At 33.2% G+C, this 19,748-nt stretch overlaps 2 protein-coding genes across 2 annotated transcripts in view; both read right to left on the minus strand.

Moving 5' to 3' along the window:
* Positions 1–19,748, minus strand: part of LOC139494042 (zinc finger protein 585A-like) — an 84,840-nt gene that overhangs the window by 6,902 nt on the left and 58,190 nt on the right. Inside the window, exons 2-4 of the mRNA XM_071282208.1 lie at positions 1,450–1,733; positions 806–1,362; positions 490–637 (exon numbers count right to left, since the gene is read on the minus strand). Of these exons, the coding sequence (XP_071138309.1) occupies positions 490–637; positions 806–1,362; positions 1,450–1,733 (989 nt within the window). The remainder of the gene's footprint in view (positions 1–489; positions 638–805; positions 1,363–1,449; positions 1,734–19,748) is intronic.
* Positions 4,961–14,216, minus strand: LOC139495248 (uncharacterized). The gene is made up of 2 exons (XM_071283516.1): positions 14,043–14,216; positions 4,961–6,796 (listed from the first exon to the last, which is right to left on the minus strand). The coding sequence occupies exons 1-2, from the start codon at positions 14,130–14,132 to the stop codon at positions 5,582–5,584; spliced, it is 1,305 nt and encodes a 434-aa protein (XP_071139617.1). The 5' UTR covers positions 14,133–14,216; the 3' UTR covers positions 4,961–5,581.

The following is a 19,748-nucleotide window of genomic DNA, read 5'->3' on the forward strand; positions in this document are numbered from 1 at the left end:
ATACGGAATCGTCCGAGTTGAGACGAACGATGAGGTTTATGTCCAGTATGTATTTCAGGCTATATACGGAATCGGCCAAGTTGAGACGAACGATGAGGTTTATGTCCAGTATGTATTTCAGGCTATATACGGAATCGGCCAAGTTGAGACGAATAATGAGGTTTATGTCCAGTATGTATTTCAGGCTATATACGGAATCGGCCGAGTTGAGACGACTGATGAGGTTTTACTTTATGTCCAGTATGTATTTCTCTTTAATTCAACATGATGACTGAACATTTAACAACAACAAAAACACGAACAGTCGTGAGGTTAATTATCCCCTACATGTTATCTCACGTCAATCTATCAGTAAATTACTATGAGGACAAAACATTTACACATACATTGTTACAGTAAATCACAGTCAAGCGGCTTGTCACCTGTATGAGTTCTAATGTGTCTCTGTACACGTTTACGCCTACTGAACCTTCTACAACGTACATCTCAGTCATATTGTTTGTCACCTGTATGAATTCTCATGTGTCTTTGTAAACTACTACGCTGACTGAACCCTTTACCACATACATCGCAGATATGTGGTGTATCACCTGTATGAGTTATCATATGAATCTGTAAACTTTTACGCTGACTGAACCTTTTACCACATACATCACAGATATGTGGTTTATCACCTGTATGAGTTATCATGTGAATCTGTAAACTAAAACGCTCACTGAACCCTTTACCACATACATCACAGGCATGAAGATTATCACCTGTATGAGATCTAATGTGTCTCTTTAAAGCACCATGCTGACTAAACCCTTTGGCACATACATCACAGTCATAAGGTTTCTCCCCTGTATGTGTTCTCATGTGAATCTGTAAATTAGAATACCGACTAAACCATTTACCACATACATCACAATTATTAGGTTTATTACTTGTATGTGTTCTCATGTGCCTTTGTAAATCATGCACATGAATGAACCCTTTACCACATACATCACAGACATGCGGTCTACCACCTGTATGAGTTCTCATGTGTGTCTGTAAACTATAACGCCGAGTAAACGCTGTACCACACACAGCACAGTCATAAGGTTTATCGCCTGTATGTATTCTCATGTGTCTCTTTAAGTTACTATGCTGATCAAATCCTTTACCACATACATCACATTCATAAGGTTTATCACCTGTGTGTGTTCTCATGTGAATCTGTAAATTACTATAATTACTAAACCCTTTACCACATGCATCACAGTCATAAGGTTTATCACCTCTATGTATTCGCATGTGCTTCTTTAAATTACTATTATTACTATACCCTTTACCACATACATCACAGTCATGAGGTTTCTCGCTTGTATGTATTCTCATGTGATTCTCTAAATTGTCTAATTGACTAAACCCTTTACCACATACATCGCAGTTGTGAGTTATTGTATCGCCAAAGTGTTTTCTCATGTGGCTCTGTAAATTATATTGTCGACTGAACCCTTTACCACATTCATCACAGTTATGAGGTTTATCGCATGTATGTATTCGTTGGTGTCTTTGTAAATTACTAAGCCGACTAAACGCTTTACCACATACATCACAGTTATGAGGTTTATCGCCAGTATGTTTTCTCATGTGGCTCTGTAAATTATATTTTCGACTGAACCCTTTACCACATTCATCACAGTCATAAGGTTTAGCGCATGTATGTATTCGTTGATGTCTTTGTAAATTACTAAGCCGACTAAACGCTTTACCACATACATCACAGTCATGTGGTTTATCATCAGTTTGTGTTCTCGTTTGTCTCTTTAAGTCATAACCTTGAACAAATTCTCTCGAATAATCATCACAGTCATGTAGTTTATCACCAGTATGTGTTCTTGCGTGTTTCTGTAAGTCGCTACCTTGAACAAATTCTCTCGAACAAACATCACAGTCATGTGGTTTATCACCAGTATGTGTTCTCACGTGTCTCTTTAAGTCGCTACCTTGAACAAATTCTCTTGAAGTAACATCACATTCGTGTAGTTTATCACCAGTAATTGTTCTCGCGTGTCTCTTTAAGTCGCTACCTTGAACACATTCTCTCGAACTAATATCACAGTCATGCGGTTTATCACCAGTATGTGTTCTCGCGTGTCTCTTTAAGTCTCTTCCTTGAACAAATTCCCTCGAACTAACATCACATTTATGTAGTGTATCTTCAGTATGTGTTCTTTCGTGTGGAGTATCGTCGAGAATAACTAAATCCTCTATACCATACATCATGTGGATAAGGATTATCTCCAGTTGAAACGATGTTGTAGTAAAATAAAATAAAAATATATTAAGAAAAATACGAATACTAGTATTGAATGACCAAATGTTTGAATGGTCACAATGGTCAAGCAGGTTCCATAATCGTTTATGTTTCGATGTGAATGTAAACTGAATTTTGACAGTAGTTTTTATCATCCTTGTTCTGTACAATGTTGTTAATTGTCTGCAGGCTACATTGGAGTAAAGGTCGCTTAAGTTTTTGCCAGTGGAAACTTCTATTATTGTTTTATTCACAATATGACAATTTGACCGAAGGCTACATGTACGATTGTCAAAAATGATTTATAAAAAAATCACCATCCGACAATTGCACTCGTCTAAACTCGGTCGATTCCGTTCATATATAGATCTAACTATATAGGAGGAAAGCATCGGGTTCACTCGAGGATTGCCGATTGACGACAACTTGTCCAAATTGTCAAAGATGATTTTAAAATAAAATGTGTAGACTATCGATTAGGTGCACACTTGTCTGCATGTGTTTATTTAGTTAAGTTTCTATCCAATTTTCAGTGTTTTTTCTCATTACTTTTAAAGATAAGCGTCGTCTTTATTCACAACACTACTTATATAGATCAAGTTTAAACCGACTTACTTCTATAAGATGCAAATTTTATCAAAATTTAAATCCTCTGTCTGGAAAAGAATTAAAACCTATTTGTATGTATAGAAAAAGCTCTTGATTTGAGAGACCACTTTTATAATAGGTGGTATAGATACACATTTATATTTTATATTGGTGAGAAAAAATATGAAAATTAAAAATACTATGCTGTATATGTGAGTGGTATCACTATGAGTTTGTAGTGTTATAGTATCCATAGAATATACTTAAAATGTTAAGGTAATGTCACCTTTCATACAAAGTGCTTTCAAATAAGTTCCCAAATGAACCCCGGTGAGTTAGTGCTAATATAAGCATGGGTCAAGTTAAATATTGTATATAAGTATAAGTCATTCTTTCTTAAATATCTATATAACTATAGGTACTGAATTTCAGTGAATGTTATATTAAAATAGGTACGTTTTTTGAGGCAAAAATAGAACACCCCTACCAAGAAAATATCTATATTTTTGTTTGAAAACCATTTCGATATCCTCTGGTTGTATCGTAATGATACACATCTTTAAAAATAAGAAAGCTGAAATTTCTTTGGCTGATAATTTTCAGAACAGAAAAAAGAATGGAGTGTTGTCAATACCTTATAAGCAAAGCTTATACACATGATTTGCATTGTAAACAGCGGCGTAAGAGTTTCAGCACGTGGCTTTCCTCTACGATATAAAGAAAATACATATACATGTATATAAGAAAGCAGCAATTAAAGAAAAGCAGAGAAAGTCAATGACAAAAAGGACAAACAGTTTAAAGAGAACAAAAAGACCCCCATTCTTACTTCTGTTTTTGAAGACACTTCGGAATCCTTCGGTTTTAATGGTATCATACACACCTTCATAATATTAAAATTGAATTGATTTATATAATAAATACCAGAACGAATAGTCATATGGTGTGTTGTCAGATTCAAATATCAATCGTAGTCAAAGGATCTGGTTTTTAGGTAAAGATTGCATGAAATCCAATCAAAACCTTATGGTACTTACTTGATATCTAAATCTTCTAAGACTTATCACTACCTTTTTGATACACAAAATATAGTGCATTGAACATAACATTCTATACATCCTATCCACTAACATTTCAAGAAATTTATCGATGTAATATATGTTCAGATATTCAAGGCACCAAATGATGTTACACTTATCAAGAAAATTACATGACTTTTGCAAGGTGCAGGAATCTAGTATCTGCTCTAAAGTTATAAAAGATGTCATTGTTAGAGTCATCTCAATTTAAAAATTGGAGTTATCTTTCTTTGTGTAGAAATACTGTTAAATCAACTACAATTAATGCAATATTAAATTTTACTTCCCACGGATAAATGGAAGCAACCTTTACCGTTCAGTGCTTACAAGCACTTTGATTTTTTAATAAAATTGAAACGCTTGTCTGGGGTACAAGATTGTAAGCCTGATATTTTTGGCGATTTGTTTTCGGTCTATAGATCAATGTCTCGAAGTATTTGACACGAGGTGGATATATATAAAAGAAGATGTAGTATAAAATTGAGAATCAAAATGGGGAATGTGTCAAAGAGACAACAACCCGACCATAAAACAGACAACAACAGAAGGTCACCAATAGGTCTTCCATGCAGCGAGAAACTCCCGCACCTGAAGGCGTCCTTCAGCTGGCTCCTAAACAAATATATTTGCCAATGAGACACTCTCCACAAGAGACCAACTGACACAGAAATGAACAACTATAGGTCTCACTACGGCCTCCAATAATGAGCAAAGCCAATACCGCATAGTCAGCTACAAAAGGCCCCGAAATGACAAATGTAAAACAATTCAAACGAAAAAACTGACGGCATTTTTTATGTACTAAAATATGAACGAAAAACAAATATGTAACGCATCAACAAACGACAACCACTGAATTACAGGCTCCTGACTTGGGACAGGCCTATGCATACAGAATGTGGCGAGGTTAAACATGTTAGCGGGATCCCAACCCTCTCCCTAAACTGGTACAGTGGTTTCATAGTACAACATACTAGTACTTTCAAGGACTTATAGTCTGCAAAACGAAACCAATCTAATCTTTATTAAAAATACAAAACTCAATATCATTATGACAAACAAAATGCATATTTACAAAATGCAAACAAATGATAACTACACAAATAAATAAGTTAAGTTAAATACGGATAGATATTTAGATATGATTCTGATAAAAAGTATTTTAAAAGGAACTTGTTTTTGATAAGTGCTTCAGATCAACGTGTTATATATGAGGGCATAGATGGTGTTTTTCCGTTTCTGAATAATTTTTTTGTTCAAAACTATTCCCTTATCTTTATTTTTTGCCTTTTGTTTCATATCTTTATCTCTTTTGTTCATTTTTCGGCAGTATTTTCCCATAATGCTCTATTTTGTAAATAAAATCCAGATGCCTAAAATATTTACAGCACCAAATAGGACATGCATTCTATTTGCAAGGCAGAGGCGTGGAAAAATTGGAGTCACGCATGAAGGGTTACATAAACAGTTTGATGAGGCAATTTTACCAGTCTATCACTAAAAGGACGATGCGTTAGAAAACAAAACATGTTATCATTAAGAACATCTGAATGTATTAATAGACTAACTCGTTCATAATAAAACAGGCTGCTATCTCAATATATTTATAAAAGAACAGAAAATAATAAGATTATTGTCCCAAAATACTACTCTTTGATATCTGGACGTTTCCGTCTACTTTAAGAACGACTGATTTTCCTGTGGTATTTTCGGGACCGATCTTAATGGTTTTAGTTCCGCCACCACCACCACTTCCGGTACCTCCAGATCCTGCTCCTCCTCCAGGAGCACCACCGACACCTGTCAACTTTCTGGTCATGGACTCAACCATTGCGTCGCTCAATTCTCCGCCATTTAGCATCATAGCCATCATTAAATTATCCATATCAAATCCACCATGAACATTATTATTTATATCGTTGTGGTTGTTTAAGTTGTTGTTGTTTAATTTGTTGGTGTTCACGTTGTTTGCATTGTTGTTTACATTTTGGTTGTTATTGTTGTTGTTATTGTTGATATTAACGTTGTGCTGCATCCCGGTTATTTTCTGTTCTAGTCTTGCTACTGCTGTTTTGAGTGCTATTGCATCCATTACATCGAAAGCTCCTGGACTAGGAACACTAGGCACTATCGGAATATCAGGAAGAGGTGGAGTGTCCAATAGACTAGATATGTCAATATTTTGACCTCCCATTGCAAACTGTGGACCAACTACCTGACCAAATCCTCCAGCTACCATCGCAGCTTCAATCATACCTGGACGCTGAAATGCTCCAGCAGGTTTTTTGTCGTAAAAGTTTAAATTTATGTCACCTGTTCTTAATTTTGCTTTACCACCTATGGCATTACCTCCCTTCATATTAATTCGTGCGCCACCTGTGTTGACCTTTGATTTTGATCCACCGTGAGCAACATTTATTGTTTTCTGTCCAGTTGCACGACCAACAGTACCCACAAGACTGACCTTTTGCTTGTTAACAACCTTTGCCTTATTTTCCACTTTCTTTATAACATTTATAATTGGTCGTCGATCAAGAACGATAACTGGCTTAGGACGATTGAACACAACAGTGAGGGGTTGATCCTTCCTAATATTGACATCCGTTTTGGAATTTATAATGGTCTTTTTAACTATCTTTTTAGCCATATTTCCTTTGACATGTTTGACATATTTTCGTGCTGCATAGCCATTGTCATATCCATTGGGCATAACCGGAAGTCGTGAACCAAAGTTGCTATAACCTCCTCCACTGATTGGTCCATGTAGTGAATTATGTACATTTTTGCCACTTGCTAAATAGACTGGCTTGTAAACGTTCAATGGCTTTCCATAGTTAGGACGACTCTAAAAAATAAAGTAATGAGCATTAAAGCAACATCAGTTACTAAAAAAAATCAAGAATAAAAGCGTCAAAGTTTATAAGTTTAAGAAATATACAAAACATTTATACAAGAACCTAAAAGCAGATTTAGAAAAAAATTCTTTAAACGAATTCAACATGCACCGCGCGGAAATTTATTAACAAAGGCATTAAGGAACACATATGATTCTAAGATCATCTCCAATTTTTGGTGAGGTTCGTGTTGCATTCGGCAATCCTCGGTAGAATCCGCTACTCTCCTTCTATCACTAATTAGGGTACGGAAACGTCCGAGTTGAGACGAATGGTTCGTGTTGCTCGGTCTTTAGTTCTCTATATTGTGTTTTTATAGTGTTATTTGTGTTGGTGTTTACATGTCTTTTTTTTTTTAGCCAATATATATATATGTATATATCGATTTACTAGACTTATGAATTTAAATGTAACAGACTGCAAAACAAATAATTGGAAACACAATGTTAGTCTGTATAAATCGATGATTTGTGTACTTTTTTCCTATTCTTAATTTTTAAAACCATTTTTGTTAAAAGTATTTGCCCATCATTTACTATCACCCCCCCCCCCCCCCCCCCCTTTACCAGCAAGCAGACTAAAATATGATATTTAAACAAACTGTTTTTTTGTTCACATTTCTCAAATTAAACAATGTGTGTGGGTGTAAAGCAATAATTCTTCACAACTAACGCTTAAAAATTATTTGTAAATCGTACAACTTTATTCGTAATGAAATATTGCCCTCGAACTCAAGGTCTCGTGGATTATCGAGTTTTGCACATTAGACCATGTGCGTGGGTGTAAAGCAATAATTCACACTTAACGTGTGAAAATTATCTGTATATCGGACATATTTATTCGGAATGAAATATTGCCGCTGCTCGCATGATAAATGGCCACTAATAAAAATGATGAAACGTATAGTCATGTTTATGTTGGACATTATAACAATGAACCGTTTAATGGGTACATTTACATGAATACGCAACTAAGATTAATAAATAACTCCTGAACAGATTCAGATTGTTGACCTGATTTAGATCTCGAGTTATTTGATTTTGTCCTAAAATTAATATATTTACTCCATACTGTCAAACCTGTCAGACCACCTGTAACAAGCAGCAAAACCTATGTCAATTGTCAAAAGACCATTAATTTGAGGTCTGTTTGTAAAGCATTCTATATAGACTGAACCTGTATTTAAAGACAACCTGTGTTATGAGACCACTAGTTTTGCTCTCCATTTTGAGGTATCTTAAAACAGGTGTTACTGTACTTGTAACTATTTTATATTTTTACACCACTGTCCCAAGTTAGGGGAAGGGTTTGGGCGCCAGCAAATACGTTTAGACCCGCCACATTTTGTATGTGCAATTCAAACTCAGGAACCTGTAATTCAGTGGCTGTCCTTTGTTTCTGGTAATCATAGAATGAAATTCAAAACAGTGTGGCTGTGGCCATTGATTGACACATTAAATTCATCCATTGACTGGGACAATTTAGGTGAACGTTTGTATGTAACGACCACTGCTCACTATGTACTTTTTAACGACACTTAAACTATGGGGTCACCAAAGGTTCTCAACACCTTAATAAAGTAATTCGAAAAACTAATCAGAAATAACACGATGGTTTGATTTATATCAATTATATAAATAAAAACATAAAGGTTATTCCTGGTTAATTTTTTGAATTATTTTATAATTAAAGGCGTTAAGAAACCTTTGGTGACCCCACAGTTTAAATGTCTATCGTAGGTACGTCGTGACGGAACAGTGGTCGTTACAGACAAACGTTCATGTAAATTGTCCCAGTCAATGGATGAATTTAATGTGTCAATCAATGGCCACAGCCACACTGTTTTGAATTTCATTCTATTTGTTTTTGTTCTTTATTTGAAAGTTAAACCGATAAATCAGGCAGTTAATTATCTCGTTACTTTGAGTTGTTTTTGCACATTGTTGAAGGCCGTATAGTGATATATAGTTGTTAACCCAGATCTCACATCCTTACTGTTCTATCCCTTAATCCAAGGTTCCAACAAGTTTACCAATTATACCCTACATTCATAAAGCATATTTCAGGCTACTCTTTAGTATTCAGATATATTAGTTTTGAATATGTCCGAATGATCGAGATGGATTGTTTTAAAAAGTAGGCTTCAATATGAGTTTTATATAGACGAAATCTGCGAATTGCATACAAATTACAAGCTTGGTATCTTTGATGGCCTTATAAACAAAATAAAATATGCTATCAACTTATGGAAATTTGTTACTAGCTATACTGGTGTCTGCATGACCATCAATTCACCCATTCAAATTTCCAACTAAAAAAAAATAGTGTGTATTAATTTTGCTTTTGATCGATGCAACTGTTTTAATACTTAAACTAACAAAAGTTTTGTTGAAAAAGAAATATATTTTAACCGTTTTGGACAAAAATTTACTTGTCCCCGAATTTGCATTAACAATTGAGGACTATATATATATATTTCAAATTTCCATTTTTTTTAGAAATAGTTAGCATTTCACAAGACTTTAAACAATGGTTGAAAATTGTCATATAGAAAGATGATACATATCTCATTCAGAAGATATACCTGTTTTTTTTTCTGCCAGTTAAACTTCACAAAAACCAGGTATATGTTTTGAATTTAACATCATCTTTCGGCAGTAGACATTTTTCGCCAATTACTGTGAAAAGTGTTTTTCAGCGGTATCATTTGCGCCATTTTTTTCTTTCAAATGTATGAATTGTGCCAATTTACATATATACACATTTCTATCATACATATTTATGATAAATATATATTTGATGATAGTGCTTTGGTCCCTCAATCCGTATGGGCTGAAATCCCACCTACCGCAAGACTTACCAACAATGCACAAATGACATGAAGCAGAGGCATTCCACAAAAATAACAATGAATTACAATCAACTGTTTTATGGATCCCATCCTTTAATGTCTGTGTTTAAGGACAATATAGTAAAGCTACAAGCTACTTCATAGTTACATTAAATTGCGAAGTACCAATTAATTCAGCAGCAGTAAGAAGTAGACATCTTTCAGATATGGAAACATTTTAATGCCTTTCAAAAGCATGAGATATATGCAGAAGGAGTTTTGAGCGGCAGACACTTTGTGCGTGTAATATTACAAATTACAGCCTTTAATATAACATGTATTGTGTCCGTACATAGTTTTATTCTTTCAAAGTGTTTTTATAAAAAAATGACTCAAAATGACTCTAACTCTGCAAGTGTAAACTAACGGTCCCAAGCCCGGATAAAGGAGGAAGCAAGACAATTTTTCTTTTAATTTACGCCATCATATATTTTTGTTTCGGCGTAAATGATTCTAAGTGATTTTAAAACAAGTAACGCAAACGTAGCATTTTATAAAAAAAAAACGGTTGTGGCAAACTTGCTTCCGTTTAACTAAAGGTTTAATGTTTTTAAAGCTGTGAAAGTAACAAAAAATTACTGAATAGATATGGATTTTGAATTACTGGTCTGATCGACACCGTGACATGTGAGCATGCTATCCTGTGTGAAAAATGTATTTACAATCAATTGCAACTTCCTAAAAAAAAGATGTGGTATGATTGCCCTCCCCAAACCTGGGACAGTGGTATACTGACAGTACAACATAAGAACGAACTATAAAATCAGTTGAAAGAGGCTTATCTCATCGCATGGATAAACATACAAATACTACAAATACAAGTGGACGTGGCCGGGTACTTGTACATCCTAACAACAAAAAGACACTACGTACTGATCTGAGAGTACTCGCATACTGACAGCTAGTTCAAAGCCACTAACAATTTATTAAAAAATCATGCATCGAAGACTAAATATTTACCGAATATTTATAGTGGGTGTAGCATGAGTAATCACATTTCGACTTGTTTATTTGTTTATTTTTTTCTACTAGTTCAGACAATATTTTCCGAGACTATCGAAGGTAAAAAGACAATAAAACAACGAATATTATATATATAGTATGACAAAAACTTGGCGTTATTTACTAATCATGGATAAAACAATGTTGTGGACCTGAAAACCAATTAAGGCCATGAAGTATTCATAATTTTTTGTTTGTCAACAAGTGCAATATAATTTTGTAAACAAGTAAATATAAGAACTCCGTACAGTGATCTGTAGTTTTTTTTTAAACCTTTAACCTTGATCTGTAGTTTTTTTAAACCTTTAACCTTGAGTCGGTGGCGGAAAGTTGTCTCATTGGCAATCATACTTTTTCTTTTTTTCAATGAGGTTTGTAAATTATGAACTTTATACAGTGACCTGTAGTTTTTTAAACCCTTAACCTTTAATCGGCGGTGGATAGTTGTCTCATTGGCTATTATACTACATTTTTTTTCAATATAACTTGTAACTTTGTCTAACAATGTTAAAAGTTGAAGGTTGGACAAAAAGTTAACTACCGTTGTGTAGTGGAAAATATAATACTGCATTGTCCACATTTACACATAAGCTAAAAGTTCAAATTTCGGCAATTTAACCAGAAATGACAAGAATGTACAGAAATCGCAATTTTGCCTCAAATATAAGAATTTCTAAATTGTTATAATCAACCATTACCATAATTGTTACTTTTTAAAAGTCCAGTGGCACATATTTCATGTATTTACAGAATTTTTTACCTATATAGGTATTTTTTTAGAGACAAGTGTCTGTGGCTTGTGTTTTAAATGTATTGCTTGTTCTTGTGTGTGGCAAGTACTAAAAAAGTCGGAATCAATCAAAATTGCCTTTGTTCGATACACTCAAGTCAAGGTGTCTGATGTTGAAATTAATCAATCCATTTTGATACATCTTGTGATCAATTTATTTAGCAATCGTGTTCATTCTTAATATTGAAATGTAAGTTGTATTTGATGATAATACATAACATATATAAAGTTTGAGGATAAACACGGATGCGGCCACATTCATTTTTGACAAAAACCATCTGAAAAGTGAAATTGTTTGGCATATTTGATAGATTTTTCATATTTAAAAAAGCTTGGATCGGAGCGTTTTTTATGACTTAATCAGTTAAAATCTTTCACATAAATTAATTGAATCAACTGAAATAGACACTTAAGTGTTTAAAAAGTGTCAAAAAGCTTTCGTCAGATGAACCTGAAATTTGAGGCCAGACCTACTCCTTTGTTTTACATGCACACGTATAACTATTGCGGGTTTTATCCAACGCAATCATAGGTTTGAACGTTGTTTTCAATTTAGACTTGTTTTTTGTAAATTTATATATACATGTATGTAGTTCAACGTGACGGCTGCATTATTGACCGTACGCTGACCTAAAGTTGCAGAAATCTCTGCTGGATAGCTTTGTCTCTATTTTTAATATGTTTTGGTTTATTTTTATTTTTATGTAAATTTTAATGTCATCATTACATTGTTGTTATTATATGTAATTATCATGCATTTGGCCCTCTTATGGGTGTAATTTGTGCTTTAATAAAGAATTTATGCCATCGTAATCATATCTCATCTTCCTATCTTTATATGTTTATATATTAAAAACCATTGTCAATAAAATAATAAGACATATGATGCACCATGATAAAAAAACATATTTAAAGAAAGTTATTTTACAATGTCATTCGGACACGAAAGTTTAAAATTATGAATGATGCTTTTTTACAACTTTTTTCATCCGTGTAAGGAGTCTAAAGTTTGGCCATATCAGATAGATTTTTTTGGATCAAAATTATATTTGGTTTGCTAGTTTGTTTACATGGACACTTTTAATATGTTAATTTCAAAATATATTTATTCACATGCTGTCTAGACTAAGCCACAATTTATAGACACATGACTATATTTAAAGCTCATAGTCTTCACACGTGCTGTCGTTTGGTTTATTATTTCTTTGAGTTGTGTTTTCATTGTAGACATGTGTCTATATCTAAATAACATATTATGAACACGTGCTGTCGATTGGTTTTTAATTTCTTCGAGTTGCGGTCTCAGTTACGACTTCCGACGTTTCACGTGCTTAAAAGTTAAAGACGATAGTAAACACACGACAGCCCTGACGAACACCATTTTCATTTTCTAACTAAAGCTGACTGCTACTGTTGTAATGTTCCGGATGACATCATTGATATGATACCAAATATTTTTGCTAGAAATTTTCGTTTTGATGGTTTTTTTTAATTCCTATTTATCTTACAATTATAATACCTCATAACTTCATAAAAATCAATGCAAACAAAGTTTTAAAAAACCGGGTACGATCTTCTATAATGCTGTGTGAGTTTTAATTTATTCAGTTTGATAAATTTTGATAATCCGCACGTGGATAAGATTTATCTATATTGATTTACCAGTTTCGTCATTCGGAACAATGAACTCTGTATTTTCCATTAAATTGTAATAATATAAAGATTATACCACTTAATCCTATTGACTTCAATATTTATATATTATCGCTATTTTGTGCATTTTTCCTTTGATCTTTTTTTTTGTGATAATTTTCATATTATGCTTTTCGCTTGAGATGGAAAATTATCGCTAGAAACTAAGCATGCACGTGGTGTTGCTAATCAAATTGACATGAAATTGACAACGTCGTCATAGGTAAAATAGCGATAAACAGATTATCATTGTTCATCTCAACTTGATTGTCTTTCTCGCTTTCGCCGTCCCGGCTCAAGCTAGAAAATCAATCTCGTTGAGATGATCACCGATAATCTATAATTATCGATAGTTAATTTTCAATTTTTTTTAAATGCTCGGTAAACCTCGGTTAATCAGTGGATACAAATCACTGTTTGCGTGGTAGAATTTTTATTGAATTTAATAATATTTTGTAATGATTTGAATTATATATTTAGTGTTTGACTCAGTGATCTCTCAGAAGTACCTTTGTATTTCCAGAAAATCGGGTTGGATGTACCTCTGCTTTTTTTGTATTTCTGCTTTGATCGAATGGCAAGATTATAACCAGAATAAGTATATAAAATTCAAAATAAACTCTAAAATCCGTGCTTTTTTGTTGGTTTCTTGTAGCATTTGAAAATATTAAATTTTGATGAAGTTCCTGGTGAAGGTTAATTCAGAAAGGGAAGCGCTTCGGATGGTAGCATGTAATTTATTACGTGTGTTGTCATTCTTTATATTGTAAAATTGCCGCGTAAATTGTAACGTCTGCTAAATCTAAATCTAAAAATAACTTACCTTTGCAACATAAAGCGACTGTGAAAACTCACACAACTGCAGTAGAAAAAAACAACAAAGTACAAAATCGAAAATGTGATTTAAATCCATATCTCTACGTCTTGACCACGGACCAAGTGTCGACCTGACGTCAGATGAGGACAAAATGGACCCGAATGTCCAAACACAGTTCGTGACAGAATGTGTCACCTTCAACAGTCTAACTAGTAATACGGTTTTACCAATTAGCAATAACTCTGGACAGTTTACATTCACTTTGACCCATTTTACGTGTACTGTTGTAAAATAATCAAGTGGGCACATGTCGGAAGCCATATAATAAAAGACGCATAAATGACAAATGGGAAAAATATAGAAATATAATTATAACGACATATTTGTCCATCAATGATCTGTCCTGTTTTTATTTTTAATATTGCTTTTATTGGTCTGGATGGGGTCCTAATTTTTTTGGGGTTCATTTTCTCTATTCTCTATTCTTTATATTTTAGCACTAATGATTCCTCTCTTTATTTCAATATTTATATACAGTCAAACCTGCTCAAGAGACCACCTGTATTAAACAAAAACCTGTATTATAAGTGGATCTCATTGGGGGATTCTGAATCCGGATCCCGCTTTATGTCTTGTCAGATTCCCGTATCCCGCTTACACTATGTACGTAAGCAATTCTCATTTTTTTGTAATTTCCCGTGTCCCGCTAGACTTCATTTCCCGTTTTCACGGCACAATCAATTGACTTTCACGTGTCACGCTTACGAAAAATCGGCAATCCCGCGTCACGCTTAGACCCCAATGAGACCCACTTATAAGACCACTGATTTTAGATCCCTCTGTAGTATATTTCATACAGATTGGACCTGTATTAAAAGACCACCTGTCTTAAGAGACCCCCCCCTTTTTTTTTTATCTCCCTTACGTGGTCTCTTAAACAGGTTTGACTGTAGTTTATTGGTCAATTAAGAGGGTATAGATAGGGCCCTTTATTTTTGTATTTTTTTTTACCATTTTATCATTCTTTATTTGTGTTCATTGTTATTCTCCATTCTTAAATTAAATCTTAATATCCATTTAATTGTTTCTTTTCTTTTTTCTATCTTTCTTTTTAATATTTGTTGTATTGGTCTAATAAGAGGTTGGTTTCCATCGTTTGTGTTTTTTTTTTTTTATATATACCATTTTAATTATTTGAATAAATTGTTATTCTCTTTTCTGCATGTTCTATTCTTTCTATTCATTTTCGGGTCATCATCCCCCCCCCCCGTTTCACTTCAGTATTTGTTCATTATTCTTTATTCTGTAACCCAAATCCAGACCCTTATAATTGTACCTCAATGACCATCCATCCCTCTTTTATTTTCTATTTTTCTTTTATTAGTCTTATGACCACTTAAGGTCAAGTAACAGTAAATGGGTTATGTCACAGATTTCAGTAACATTTTGCATACAACTTTGGCTCGATGAACTACCACTGAAAATCGAACAAATAATGCATTTAAGGCTAATTCATCATTTGAAATATTACTGATTAAGGAGGTAGACCTAGGTTAAGGGAAATAACTCTTAAAATCATCAGTATGTTCGTGTCATCCATTTTCATAAATATCTTCTAAGCTTCTTAGATACATATATTATTTTCAATCTGTTTCAGGTAAATGCTTAAAATTCATTGAGAAAACTTGACTTTTACAAACACATAACTGATTTAAAGAGTTATCTCCCTGTACCAAGGTCTACCCCCTTAAATTCTTTCAAAATGGGCGAACATTTGTATCGAAAGCACGCAAAAGAGGCTCAAAACCATCTAAAATTTGTTTCAAAATTATGAAATATCTACTTCTACTCCATAGATTTTTTTCACAAAAAAAATAAAAGCGATAAATGCATTTCTTTTTCGATTTTCATTTGTAGTTCAACGAGTCATGGTTGTATTCACAATTTTCCACCATCAACCAGAGTACAAAGGAGGTGGATGTAAGCAGTTATATGTAACCGTAAACACTTTTACAAGGATAAAAAGCAATTCCAGATGACACTTTTAAAAAAGCCATGTCATGTGGTCTCATGTGATATTATACCACATCTTCTTTTTATACATATCTGTGGTTTTGTAATACTCGTTTGTTATATAGAGAGATCGATGTGTTTTTTAAGAGACATATATACATATAATACATATCTCCATTTTATGATTTTTAGGTACATGTATGCCGGTTTATGTCTCTGTTCTATAAGGTGACAGAGGTCATCAAAGAGGTCACATTAGTTGTAAATTGATAATTAACTGTAATAACGTTGACAGGAAATCAAATTAAGGTGTTTCCGGTATTAATACCACGTGATTAATACATGTAATACATGTCGTTAGTTACGCATACTTGTATTTTTTGTTAGGTGGCGGTATATCTTTATTTGACAGAGGACAAGTATCGATCGTTTAAATGAAAACAATTAACAGAGTTAAATGTTCCGAATGTAATATACTAGGTATGTATTGATCGATTTATATCTCGTGTTTCTTATAAAAAAAAATCGAACTGGTCTCAGCTGGTTTATTTTTATGAGACATCATGCAACGATCCTCCAAAAACCAAACCGCCAAATGAATGTTAATTAATTTACAGTAACTATTTATGTATCTTGAGGTTACATCTTGCCTTTTCTAATACCTATTTTTTTTGGTGTAATTACTCTAAAAATTTACTTCAATGAACTTTACATAGTTAGAGATCTGAGACCAAATACGTAAGCCTTGGTACAGTGCTGGTTTTTTTTACAAATGTTTCGTGGTTATTGGACGATGCAACGAAAGTTATTCAGGAAAAATTCAATCGGCAATCCTCGGGTGACTCCGCTTCTCTCCTTATGAGGTACGGAATCGACCGAGTTGTAACGATTGGGAAAAATATAATCTTCTCTACCATCACAAATAACGTTTTTGCTTGGATGTAAGGAACTTTTTGCAAGGTGACTTTGTCCTATTTCTTGACACCATGATTAAAATTTCTCACAATTGCGTTCATTTATAAAGTTGGATACTCTTGTTTTTTTACTTCTAGTCTGATACTCCGTTATTTCCAATTCTCTAGTTTTATCAATATAATGTCAATACTGTTTTGTCAGATAACTCCTTCGTGATTTTATTACATATTATATAAAATTTAATTAAGAAAAGTGCAATATTAAATATGGGAACCAGTGGCGGATTCAGGAGGGGGGGGGGGGGGGTTCCGGGGGTGCGCAACCCCCCTTTATTTTTGCCGATCAATGCATTTGTATCGGGACATATGTTTTGCACCCCCCCCCCCCTTTGCCCTGGGTGCCCTGGGTTAGCACCCCCCTTTCGAAAATTCCTGCATCCGCCCCTGGGAACAGTATATCTGCATCTTTTTTGTAATAGTTAATACATATGTTCCTGGTTAAACGTATACAGAATTTAGAGAAAATCAGTCCCAGTCAAATTTTTAATTGATTATATCATAAATTCAAGGACGCGGACCTGTCGGTTTTCTCTACTTCTAAAAAAGGAAGATGTGGTATGATTGCCAATGAGACAACTACCCCCAAGAGACCAAATGACAAAGAAATAAACAACTACCATAATGTGTCACCGTACGGCCTTCGACAATGAGCATAGTCAGTATATACAAAACAGTTTAAATAACGTTAAATTATATTGTAACAAATGGCAACTCTCTTTGAATACAAACAAAACTAAATCCATGATTTTTAGTCAGTCAAAACATAAAAGTGAAACATCACATATTTACTATGAGAATAAAGCCATAGAGAGTGTAACAGAATATTCATTTTTGGGAATGTTGATAAAATGTAATGGAAATTTATCACAAAGTACTTTAGAGCTGACAAAAAAAGCAAAAAAAGTATTTTTTGCAATAAAATCATATACTAAATCATTGAATAATCTACCTATAAAAGTAGCAAATAATCTTTTTGATTTTTTAGTAAAACCAATTATGACCTATAATTCAGAAGTAACATATTTGGATACATATATTTCTTTTCATCGAGCCAAAAGCAGAGCCTTAACTTCAGGAAAAGAAATTAATCAACTTGATTTTATAGACAAAACCCCCATAGAAAATATGCATCTTAAATTTTGTAAATCTACTCTAGGGATAAGAAAAAATGCATCCAATTTAGGAGCAAGAGTTGAATTAGGAAGATTGCCTATAGAATGTTTTATTAAAACACAAACCCTGTTATATTTAGCTAGACTATATAATAATAATATTAATCCATTGTTAAAGGAAGCTTTTTCTCTAGCACAGTCTCTAGATTTGACAGGAACTTACTCATGGTATACATATGCTAAAAATATTGTTAAAGAGACTAACGTTGACCTTAATATTCTTTCTACTTGTAAGGACATAAAAGATGTAAATAAAATAAAAAACGATATAAAGTTAAAAATGAAAAATAGATATGAAGATTTAATTCAAAATAAATTTCAAAACATCGATGATAAAAGTAAATTTTTTCTCTATAAAAAACTTAAAAAAGATTACAAACTAGAATATTGTCTAAATACATCTAATTTTCAGATAAGGAGATTAATCACTAAATTTAGAATAAGTGATCACTCCCTCTTGATTGAAAAGGGGAGATATTTTAAAATCCCAAGAGAGGAACGTCTTTGCCATAAATGTAAAATACTAGAGGATGAGAAATATTTTTTACTATATTGTGAGTATAATAAAACTCTAAGAAATGACTTTTTTCATCACATATGTACAGAAAATAATAACTTTAATAATTAAAATGAAGAAGAAAAAATTCATTATCTACTAAATCCATCATCGCCTTTACAAACAAATAAGTTAGGATCCTTCTTGAAAAAGTCATTAGAACTGAGGGCAGGGGACTCTTAACAACTTGTTTGTTGTTATAAATTTTAATGCTGTTGATATTTTGTATGTTTAATATGTATGTATATATGTTTATTGTGTTTATTGTATTAATATATGTTGGTCACAAACTGTAAAGTTTATATGACAATAAAATATTTGATTTGATTTAGTTATAAAAGGCCGCGCAATGACAATGTAAAACAATTTAAACGAGAAAAGTAACGACCTAATTTATGCACAAAAAATGAACGAAAAACAAATATGTAACACACAAACAAACGACAACCACTGAATTACAGGCTCCTGACTTGGGACCGGCACATACATAAGAATGTGGCGGGGTTAAAAATGTAAGCGGGATCGCAACCCTCCCCTAACCTGGGACAGTGGTGTAACAGTACAACATAAGAACGAACTATAAAAATCAGTTGAAAAGGCTTAACTCATCAGATGGATAAAAACACAAATACTTCAAGTGGACGTGGCCGGGTAACTTTTTAAGTTCTGCTATTTATATATTAATATTTAAAAACAGTCATTTCAAAAGCTATTAGTTATCCTCAAACAGAGAAGCAAACATTCTTAAGGGAGTTCGCTTCTCAGTTTCAAAATAATAAACTTTTCAAAACACTAGTTTATATGAATAGGGGATCAATAAACTTTTAATGAATCAAAAGAGCCAAAAAATATAGTTCAATGTGCTTGTTTTCGAGATATTAGCCATTGCATTTTTTGCGGGAAAATGTTCTCTCTTGACTTTTCTTTGCTTTATCATTGACAAGTTTAAGTTCTCAAAAACTTTTAAAAAATAACTTAAATTTTACATATGGCTTAT

The sequence above is a fragment of the Mytilus edulis genome, chromosome 11 (assembly GCF_963676685.1).
Source record: "Mytilus edulis chromosome 11, xbMytEdul2.2, whole genome shotgun sequence".
Taxonomy (NCBI): domain Eukaryota; kingdom Metazoa; phylum Mollusca; class Bivalvia; order Mytilida; family Mytilidae; genus Mytilus; species Mytilus edulis.

What these genes read in the sequence shown, in the direction of transcription:
- LOC139495248 (XM_071283516.1), bottom strand. Translation starts at nt 14,132, where the DNA reads ATGGATTTAAATCACATTTTCGATTTTGTACTTTGTTGTTTTTTTCTA. An exon ending in AGTCGCTTTATGTTGCAAAG is followed by an intron (nt 6,797 to 14,042) that starts GTAAGTTATTTT and finishes TTTATTTTTTAG; the next exon opens with AGTCGTCCTAACTATGGAAA.